Source organism: Coregonus lavaretus (assembly GCF_964263955.1).
Source record: "Coregonus lavaretus genome assembly, chromosome: 7".
Lineage (NCBI taxonomy): Eukaryota > Metazoa > Chordata > Actinopteri > Salmoniformes > Salmonidae > Coregonus > Coregonus lavaretus.
The window spans coordinates 63,116,419-63,127,970 of record NC_139994.1 but is presented as its reverse complement, the minus strand read 5'-3'; the positions used below and the strand labels follow the sequence as shown (position 1 = coordinate 63,127,970).

The window sequence follows — 11,552 nt, the reverse complement described above, 5'->3', positions numbered from 1 at the left end:
CGAGAGAGATTTACATGGTTATCAAAATGTCACGCCAGGGTAAGCCTACACGAAACACAGCCCTTATTTTAAGGGTTTCTAAAATTCCCTACGGGAAAATGAATGGTGGAAAAACATTTCCTTGTTTGACCGCTAGGTTTTATGGGTATTATGACTCATACTGGGGTACTCTATTGTCTTTTCTTACCATCCACTATCTAGCAGAAACAAAATGAAATCCTAGTGCCCGATCCACTCCAAAGAGCTATGTTTCCCCAGAGTATTAAATTAAATCCTAGTGCCCGATCCACTCCAAAAAGCTATGTTTCCCCAGAGTATTAAATTAAATCCTAGTGCCCGATCCACTCCAAAAAGCTATGTTTCCCCAGAGTATTATATTAATTAATTAATGTCCTACTTACAAAGCATGTAGAGGTCTGTAATTTTTAACGATTGGAACTATTTCCCTGTTTGACCGCTAGGTTTTATGGGTATTGTGACACCTCCACTATGGGGCTCTATACGTTGATGTTTTAGAGTCACTAGGGGTGAAAAAAAGTAGCAAACACCATGGAAAAAGGAGTGTGACTTCTTCGTAGTAGTCAAGAGCAATGTATGCTAAATATTCAAGGAAATATATTTGGAAATGGCAACCGGTTTTGAAATGGCACCCCACTTCACAAATGGCACTTTCCAATGTATTATTGATTTTCCATTTTATACGCTGACAAATAATTAATATACTGTACATATAAAGTACTGGGATCTAGTTGTGACTTCAAATCGCCCAGAAGCAATGTGTTCTTCCTTCAAGCCTCTCAGATACCTACAAAACCAACAACATCTTCATCATCGCAACATTAGTAAGGCGTATTCTCATACAGTCAGGCTTATTTATTTATTTATTTATTTAACCTTTATTTAACCAGGTAAGCCAGTGGAGAACAAGTTCTCACTTACAACTGCGACCTGGCCAAGATAAAGCAAAGCAGTGCGATAAAAACAACAACACAGAGTTACATATGGGGTAAACAAAACATAAAGTCAAAAATACAACAGAAAATATATATACAGTGTGTGCGAATGTAGTAAATTATGGAGGTAAGGCAATAAATAGGCCATAGTGCAAAATAGTTACAATTTTGTATTAACACTGGAATGATAGATGTGCAAAAGATGATGCGCAAATAGAGATACTGGGGTGCAAATTAGCAAAATAACTAACAATATGGGGATGAGGTAGTTGGATGGGCTAATTTCAGAATGGCTGTGTGCAGGTGCAGTGATCGGTAAGCTTATTCTCATATAGTAAGGCTTATTTGCATATAGTAAGACTTATTCTCATATTGTAAGGCATATTCTCATATAGTAAGGCATATTCTCATATAGTAAGGCTTATTCTCACATAGTAAGGCTTATTCTCATATTGTAAGGCTTATTCTCACATAGTAAGGCATATTCTCACATAGTAAGGCTTATTCTCATATAGTAAGGCTTATTCCATGTAGTAAGGCTTATTCTCATATAGTAAGGCATTCCATATAGTAAGGCTTATTCTCATAAAGTAAGGCTTGTTCTCATATAGTAAGGCATTCCATATAGTAAGGCTTATTCTCATATAGTAAGGCTTATTCTCATATAGTAAGGCTTATTCCATATAGTAAGGCATATTCTCATATAGTAAGGCTTATTCTCATATAGTAAGGCTTATTCTCATATAGTAAGGCTTATTCTCATATAGTAAGGCTTATTCCATATAGTAAGGCATATTCTCATAGGATTGAGATATCTTGCTTTCTTCTTTCTCTGTTTATTTGGCAGATAAACATGAGTTGAGTTGGTAAATATGCCTTATGTTAACTATAGCCTATCTCGGGGATAATGCCTTTGCCCACAGATCAATAGTTCAATAGTTCAACCTCAATGGGTCTGAATCTATGCCTATGTACTTGCTTGGTCAATCCTAGTGGGTCAAACTCTGGCTGTCTGACTGACTTCATCACTGGATGACATGGTTTTTATCTAGACACGTTTACATGTTCCTAATATAATCCATGGACTCATGCACAAATTGCATATGATTAATTATAACTGGCAGACATCCTTTCAGCTGAAGATACTTTTTGATGGACATTTAAATCGGTAATTCTTACTGAAGCGCATCTTTCGTACAACGGGGAAACAGGGGCTGGGGCTCGCCGTCTTAATCAGATCCATTTCTGGTTTTCATGAGCACGCCGCTCCCGACTCGAAGCAGAGTAGAGCGAGGGGAATCAGTGCGAGCGAAGAACGGGAGGACGGATAACGGTACTACCGAGGACAACAGGGATGTACAGCAAACATAGGCAGAAAAATGCCCAAATATCACCGGCACAATGTGGACGTTCGCTTATTATGCTGTCTTTGCTACTACTGAATGACATGCTGGAAAGTGCAAACGGAGATACCCGGGTACAAGGTAAGGGGGGGAAAAAGAAACGGGTACGCGCCCGCCTTCTGTAGCGTTCTTACAAAGTTTTTCTTCTTCCTTTTGTATCTACCAGTTGCGTGTCGTGCGGCAGCACGCGAGCGTTGTCGGTAAAGACGGTTTGCTTTCGGGATAGAAAGACAAACTGCTGGATCTCTTTTTATATTATTTTGTTGATGTGTTCCTGTTTGTGTCCAATTCTTGGTTTAAAAACGTAACGGTGGCTAATAATGTCAGCGGTCCAACTTCCCTTGGAAGGGGTTTGAATGCTGCAGTATAATGTCCATAAAAGGAATAGTATTGAGACGAGTAGCTTATAATGACTAGGTAGTCTACAGTACAATATGGCATTTGTGGTTATAACCATGCCAACATCTTATTAATAACACCATGTCCCTTTTTGTAAAGTGACAACTCATAAAATAGCATAGTTGTAGTGGCTGTTCCTTTTTAGATTATAATATATATTTTGAACTTCGCTGATGCTGACGTTAAATAATATTTGGCTCTGGGTTCAGTACTCTGTATTAAATACCCTTAAATGAACCATCAAGTTGTACAGTTATATCACAGTTATTCCTACAGTTAAATAGAAAATCACACTGGGAGTCATAGAATTGAACTGCACCAGGTCAATAGAGGTAAATGAGCCCTATTCAATCAAATCTTGTATGATGATTTCCAGGAAAATGGAAAAAATGCAGTTCTGTATTTTGAAAGTTATATACAGTGAGGGAAAACAGTATTTGATCCCCTGCTGATTTTGTACGTTTGCCCACTGACAAAGACATGATCAGTCTATAATTTTAATGGTAGGTTTATTTGAACAGTGAGAGACAGAATAACAACAAAAAAATCCGGAAAAAAACGCATGTAAAAAATGTTATAAATTGATTTGCATTTTAATGAGGGAAATAAGTATTTGACCCCTCTGCAAAACATGACTTAGTACTTGGTGGTAAAACCCTTGTTGGCAATCACAGAGGTCAGACGTTTCTTGTAGTTGGCCACCAGGTTTGCACACATCTCAGGAGGGATTTTGTTCCACTCCTCTTTGCAGATCTTCTCCAAGTCATTAAGGTTTCGAGGCTGACGTTTGGCAACTCAAACCTTCAGCTCCCTCCACAGATTTTCTATGAGATTAAGGTCTGGAGACTGGCTAGGCCACTCCAGGACCTTAATGTGCTTCTTATTGAGCCACTCCTTTGTTGCCTTGGCCGTGTGTTTTGGGTCATTGTCATGCTGGAATAACCATCCACGACCCATTTTCAATGCCCTGGCTGAGGGAAGGAGATTCTCACCCAAGATTTGACGGTACATGGCCCCTTCCATCGTCCCTTTGATGCGGTGAAGTTGTCCTGTCCCCTTAGCAGAAAAACACCCCCAAAGCATAATGTTTCCACCTCCATGTTTGACGGTGAGGATGGTGTTCTTGGGGTCATAGGCAGCATTCCTCCTACTCCAAACACGGCGAGTTGAGTTGATACCAAAGAGCTCGATTTTGGGCTCATCTGACCACAACACTTTCACCCAGTTCTCCTCTGAATCATTCAGATGTTCATTGGCAAACTTCAGACGGGCCTGTATATGTGCTTTCTTGAGCAGGGGGACCTTGCGGGCGCTGCAGGATTTCAGTCCTTCACGGCGTAGTGTGTTACCAATTGTTTTCTTGGTGACTATGGTCCCAGCTGCCTTGAGATCATTGACAAGATCCACCCATGTAGTTCTGGGCTGATTCCTCACCGTTCTCATGATCATTGCAACGCCACAAGGTGAGATCTTGCATGGAGCCCCAGGCCGAGGGAGATTGACAGTTATTTTGTGTTTCTTCCATTTGTGAATAATCGCACCAACTGTTGTCACCTTCTCACCAAGCTGCTTGGCGGGGTTAAATACTTATTTCCCTCATTAAAATGCGAATCAATTTATAACATTTTTGACATGCGTTTTTCTGGATTTTGTTGTTGTTATTCTGTCTCTCACTGTTCAAATAAACCGACCATTAAAATTATAGACTGATCATGTCTTTGTCAGTGGGAAAACGTACAAAATCAGCAGGGGATCAAATACTTTTTTCCCTCACTGTATCTTGAAACCTTGTTTGATGACATGCAAAACATTTTGGCACTATATCAACAATGGACTAATGAAACAAACACCAGAATATAGTTTTGGGGTGGAATTGTCCTTTAACCTTTTACTGCAGTGGGCTAAATCAGGGTCACACGGAGTGTTTCTTGGTAGTCTTAAACAAATCTACTTTGAAACAAAAGTATACACCTCACACACATGGTTATGGGCTTAAAACAAAGAAGACACCTGTACAATGTCCGATATAGAGTTGAAATGTATTCAATTTTGAGTTTGCATACCAATATTACACTGTATATATACTACCAGTGAAAAGTTTGGACACACATTTTTACTATTTTATACATTGTAGAATCTGGTTGAGAGAATGCCAAGAGTGTGCAAAGCTGTCATCAAGGCAAAGAGTGGCTACTTTGAAGAGTCTCAAATATAAAATATATTTTTGATTTGTTTAACACTTTTTTTGGTTACTGCATGATTCCATATGTGTTATTTCATAGTTTTGATGTCTTCACTATTATTCTACAATGTAGAAAATAGTAAAAAATAAAGAAAAACCCTTGAACGAGTAGGTGTGTCCAAACTTTTGACTGGTACTGTACATCACAGAATACTGAAATATAACAAAACAGTTTGACATAGAAACACCGGATTTTCAGCTGTTTTTATTAAATCATTTTGATTAATTATGAAATTATGAAAAATGTTACTAACATTCCACATGAGGTCACTAGGTATTTTGACTGCAGGAAAGGGTTATTGGGTTCGATTGAATGCCACCCTTTGTATAAGTCCTTAGCTGACTATTGTATGGTTCCAGATAGGGCTGGGCGATACGACCTAAAAATCCTTTGTGTCTGTGTAAACCGTAGAGGAAGAGGCAAAGCAAGAGGTTTCACTCTCGCTAAAAGGCCAATGCGTTTCTATGGGCTTATTTTGGATCTAAGCTTGTCACCTGCCTTACAGCCTTAGGGACAACAACTCCCATTGTTAGGGGGCGGAGACGTGCATCTCGTCATTATATACAGATCTCTGGTGTAAATGGGAAGGTTCACACAGCACAGAGGAGCGAAAGAGACGAGACCAAAAACACAACATGAGAACTCCTGAGTGGCGCAGTGGTTTAAGGCACTGCATCGCAGTGCTAACTGTGCCACTAGAGATCCTGGTTGGAATCCAGGCTCTGTCGCAGCAGACCGGGAGACTCATGGGCGGCCCACAATTGGCCCAGCGTTGTCCAGGGTAGGGGAGGGAATGGCCGGCAGGGATGTAGCTCAGTTGATAGAGCATGGCGTTTGCAACGCCAGGGTTGTGGGTTTGATTCCCACGGGGGGCCAGTATAAAAAAATATATGTATTCACAAACTGTAAGTCGCTCTGGATAAGAGCGTCTGCTAAATGACTAAAATTTTAACAAGCGGACATAAACTCTCATAAAAACAAAAAAGAACCAAACCTTAATTCTTGCCATACAGGCTTTTGGAATATATATAAACATACATTCGAATTAATCAAATGAATTAGATATATCATCCAGCCCTAGTTCCAAAAGCAGAACAGAAAAAAACCGCAGTCCATGTATCTCCGTCACCAGTTACACCAGTCTGATTCTCACTGTTGGGGAGGGGAGATTTTCCTTCCATCGCTTCTAAACTGTAGTCAGGTCTGGAGTTGTCTGTTGTGTTGCGGTAAGGTGTATGGGGGGGGGTCTTGTCATTATGATGTGCTTCCTCTCTTGTTCCTCTGTTATCTTCCTCTAAACTAATGAAGAAAAAGAAAAGAAACAGCTGTCTGAATGGAGAACTGTGGCCCATGAGGTTTTGTGTTTTTTGTTGTCAGTTGAGATTTTGAATAACGTTTCCTGGTTGTAACGTTTTAGTGAGTCACAGAGCACGGTTACACGCACACAATAGTATGATTATTGTGGATAGATTAATATAATAGTTTGTTTAAAAACGTTTACGTGCTTTGCAAGAAGAATGATTCCCCTAATAATCCTGTTCAGATGGACACATCTGAAATCAAGCTACTGATACACCGAGTTCGGACATATAAAGTTTGTATGTGAAAACTATTTCTAAGATGCGAACTCACTTCACTAGCGCATAAGAGGGAGGCTTGCACTACCGGCACATGCAAATACACTGCTGGAACGCCGATGAAGCTGTTTACATGTACTAATAATTAGAAAGATTGCTCAGAAAACCAGCTTGTTTTAATCGGCGTATGCTTACTTCCATTTTGACCTTACGCCGATTAAGAGAAGAAGATGAAGGTGTTTACATACTCGGTCTACTGCCATAATCAGTTTAATATCGAATTATTAGTGTATAGTCACACTGGTTCCAGTGCTTATATCTCGGGCGGAAAAACAAATCTAATCCACCGCTATACGTCTCAGAGCGAAGCTAATACAAGTCATGTCGGACACTTTTGGAGGGAGGAGATGAGACTGTGATCTAATCTTTCAAAATCAACATACAGAGACCCTGGATCGGGATGTGGCAGGGGACTTTAATACAAAAAAAATCTACATTCAATTTCTTTCTCCCCCTTTATGTCAGACCACAACTAATGCATTTGAAACAAGGTATTTTTTTCTCTCTGATATGATCATCAGTACTCTTCCTGTCAGAGAAAGGTAAGGCATTTCACTCTTCTTTTGTCGAAACTAGCTGTCACCAAATTGGCTAATTGGTTCTAGTTAGCCAACCCATCTTGAGCCCTATGCTAACTGCTAACTTTCACTCCACTTAGCCTACACTTAGGGAGTGAATATACATTTACATTTTTAGTCATTTAGCAGACGCTCTTATCCAGAGCGACTTACAGTTAGTGAGTGGAGACATTTTTCATATAAACATTTCTTATCCATCATCGTGGTTTCAATTTGGTCTCCGCTCAGCAGTTACCTACAACACATCTGCCTTGTTCCCCAGTGGGTAGAGCGTGGCGTTTGCAACGCCAGGGTTGTGGGGGTTCGATTCCCACGGGGGGGGGGGGGGGCAGTATGAAAATGTATGCACTCACTAACTGTAAGTCGCTCTGAATAAGAACGTCTGCTAAATGACTGAAATGTAAAATGTTCCCGTGCATTTACAGCAAGACCTATTGACAGTCCTGTCTGCTGTTCACATGCTCCGCCTTTCAGGGCCTCGACTCAGGAACGAGAGGAAGATGTAATGGGATGAGAGCTCTCAGAGAGGGGGAGAGAGGGGGAGAGAGGGGGAGAGAGAGAGAGAGGGGGGAGAGAGAGCGAGAGAGAGCGAGAGAGAGCGAGAGAGAGCGAGAGAGGGGGAGAGAGGGGGAGAGAGAGAGAGAGAGAGAGAGAGAGGGGGAGAGAGGGGGAGAGAGAGAGAGAGAGAGAGAGAGGGGGAGAGAGGGGGAGAGAGGGGGAGAGAGAGAGGGGGAGAGAGGGGGAGAGAGAGAGAGAGAGAGAGGGGGAGAGAGAGAGAGAGAGAGGGGGAGAGAGGGGGAGAGAGGGGGAGAGAGAGAGAGAGAGGAGCCGCTGATGGAAGCCTTTTTAATCCGCCCGCTGATGGAAGCCTTTTTGGTCCGCTGTGTGGGATCCTTTTAGTGTCAGTATTCATATCCCGACTGTTATGTTTATGCGTTGCATAGCCAGTGTGTGTAGGGGGTAGTTTAACAGTGTGTAGGGGGTAGTTTAACAGTGTGTAGGGGGTAGTTTAACAGTGTGTAGGGGGTAGTTTAACAGTGTGTAGGGGGTAGTTTAACAGTGTGTAGGGGGTAGTTTAACAGTGTGTAGGGGGTAGTTTAACAGTGTGTAGGGTAGTTTAACAGTGTGTAGGGGTAGTTTAACAGTGTGTAGGGGTAGTTTAACAGTGTGTAGGGTAGTTTAACAGTGTGTAGGGTAGTTTAACAGTGTGTAGGGGTAGTTTAACAGTGTGTAGGGTAGTTTAACAGTGTGTAGGGTAGTACATGCTTAGAAAAAAAGGTGCTATCTAGAACCAAAAAGGGTTCTTCGGCTGTCCCCATAGGATAACCCTTTGAAGAACCCCTTTTGGTTCCAGGTAGAACCATTATGGTTCCAGGTATAACCATTTTGGGTTCCACGTAGTTCCCTTTCCACAGAGGGTTCTACATGGAACCCAAAATAGTTCTACCTGGAACTTAAAAAGGTTCTACCTGGAACCTAAAAGGGTTCTCCTATGGGGACAGCTGCAGAACCCTTTTGGAACCGTGTACATCTATTTCTAAAAGCCTTATATCAGGATATGTAGCCCACTCTGATGCCCCATGCATGGCCTCCATCCTTGTATTTGTTCTCTCAGTTCAAGGAAAGTTTCCAATCACTTGAGAAGTGAACTGAATTTCAGTCCTTCTCTTACATAACAGATAATCACACTTTAACCGTACTGGAGGATGATGATGTGTCAGTACTTATTTAAACCATAACCAAGTTATATAACCTGAGTGCTTGAGAGGAGGCTATATTCTCCCATCAATACTATTCTCCAGTTCTCACTGTCAAATATTGGAATAAAGCCACACGGCTTTACAGCGCAAAACATTCACAGGTCTTTTTCAGATTGGCTCCGATGTTTGTTATTACAGTGAGACCTGCACATTGCCCTCTAGCGTTGACCTTACACACACGCACACACACACACGCACACATACACACACACACACACACACACACACACACACGCACACACACACACACACACACACCAGTGGTGAAGCTTCATTGCTACAGCCCCTTAAGGAAAGTTTCATTGCTAAAGGAAGGTGAGCAAAGAGCCATGTGCTCTCGTTAAGCAATGTCAGGGAAGACAAGAAGCCACTTTCCCCCCCCGGAGCACACTTTACTTTGGCTGATGCGTTTTAGCACTTGAGTATCAGGGACGGCGAGAAGAGGCCAGAAGCCAGAAACCTTATTCACAGGGCCTCTGCATTGACTCTGAGTGGGAGAGTTCACGCTGTCCCCATAGGATAACCCTTTTTGGTTCCAGGTAGAACCCTTTTTGGTTCCAGGTAGAACCCTTTTTGGTTCCAGGTAGAACCCTTTTTGGTTCCAGGTAGAACCCTTTTTGGTTCCAGGTTGAACCCTTTTGGGTTCCAGGTAGAACCCTTTTGGGTTCCATGTAGAAAGGGTCCTACATTGAACCCAAAAGTGTTCTACCTGGAACCAAAAGAGTTCTAGATGGAACCAAAAAGTGTTCTTCAAAGGGTTCTCCTATGGGGACAGCCAAAAAACCCTTTTAGGTTCTAGACAGCACCTTTTTTTCTAAGCGTGTAGTGGAAAGGGTGAATCTCTAGTCTGAGAGGGAGATTGGATTAATCTAGGAGGGGGATGGAGAGGGAGGGAAGAGGGGGTAGAGGGGTGCAAATCACCCCCATACCGACATGCAGACTCGCTGAGAGAAGCAGAGCCATCCGCCTGCTCCCGTTCCTAACGGCCTCATTTGTGGCTGTGGCACGGAGCCCTAGCACTCTGCTCCGAAACACAGAGCCAGAGAGATTCACAGAAACTGGGGCTGCTGGAAGATTCATGGCCCGGGGTGGTGGGAATGGAACGCCAGGCGGCAGATTATCCTCCTCTCCTCCCACCACCAGCACCTCCACACCCCTCCCACCTCCATCTCCTATTCATCCACCATACCCCCTCTTCTCCCCCTGCTCCTCCACACCCCTCCCACCTCCCTCCTATTCATCCACCATACCCCCTCTTCTCCCCCTGCTCCTCCACACCCCTCCCACCTCCCTCCCACCTCCCTCCTATTCATCCACCATACCCCCTCTTCTCCCCCTGCTCCTCCACACCCCTCCCACCTCCCTCCTATTCATCCACCATACCCTCTCTTCTCCCCCAACACCTCCCACCTCACCCCTTTACTCTCCCAACACCCATCGTTTCACAGAGACCCAGACAGAGAGACCCAGGCAGAGAGACCCAGACAGAGAGACCCAGGCAGAGAGACCCAGGCAGAGAGACCCAGGCAGAGAGACCCAGGCAGAGAGACCCAGACAGAGAGACCCAGGCAGAGAGACCCAGGCAGAGAGACCCAGGCAGAGAGACCCAGACAGAGAGACCCAGGCAGAGAGACCCAGGCAGAGAGACCCAGACAGAGAGACCCAGGCAGAGAGACCCAGACAGAGACCCAGACAGAGTGACTCAGACAGATAGACCCAGGCAGAGAGACCCAGACAGAGAGACCCAGGCAGAGAGACCCAGGCAGAGAGACCCAGGCAGAGAGACCCAGACAGAGAGACCCAGGCAGAGAGACCCAGACAGAGAGAGCAGGGAATTGTGGACCGTTATCTGATGCCATTTTGCCCGGAACTCCGTATCAGCGAGCATGTGCTGTGTGCTCTCAGTTCTCTCTCCACGTACGCTGGGTATGCACCTGAGGGAAAGAAGGAGCGTAGGAGAGACAGGGAGAGGAGAAAAATCACTGGGAACAGTATTGGGATTCCACGTGCTCCACGTGCATGATTTGGAAGAGGGCAGTCTAGCAAACAAGACAGGATGAAAGCTGTCATTATGTCTTATCGCCTCTAACTTCAATATTGTTCTGCACTTTGTGCCATACAGGTATTGCCGGAAAAAGAGTTGTGTCAAACGTTGCATAAATGCATGGATATTAATGTGAAGGATCCTTTGTGCCAGATCTGAGATAACAAGTTGATTTTCCCCTCAGAAGTTAGTGATACTAATCATCAGAAGTTAGTGATACTAATTATCAGAAGTTAGTGACCATGGAGCCTCTCAATACAGATACTGTCCATGAGGAAGATGGAATGTTCACACAGTCTGATATTCATCTCTCCCCTCCCCTCCCCTCCCCTCCCCTCCCCTCCCCTCCCCTCCCCTCCCCTCCCCTCCCCTCCCCTCCCCTCCGCTCTCTCTCTCTCTCTCTCTCTCTCTCTCTCTTTCTCTCTTTCTCTTTCTCTCTCTCTCTCTCTCTCTCTCTCATCTCTCTCATGGCCGCAGGAAGACCTGTCAGATATATACAGTGGGGAGAACAAGTATTTGATACACTGCCGATTTT

At 43.7% G+C, this 11,552-nt stretch overlaps 1 protein-coding gene across 1 annotated transcript in view; it reads left to right on the top strand.

Annotated features, from left to right (window-relative positions):
* Positions 1-2,260: 2,260 nt before the first annotated feature.
* The window catches only part of LOC311132620 (disintegrin and metalloproteinase domain-containing protein 33-like), a 96,098-nt gene continuing 86,806 nt past the window's right edge, over positions 2,261-11,552 (top strand). Inside the window, exon 1 of the mRNA XM_084165866.1 lies at positions 2,261-2,437. Coding sequence (XP_084021992.1) covers positions 2,308-2,437 — 130 coding nt within the window. The 5' untranslated portion in view covers positions 2,261-2,307. The remainder of the gene's footprint in view (positions 2,438-11,552) is intronic.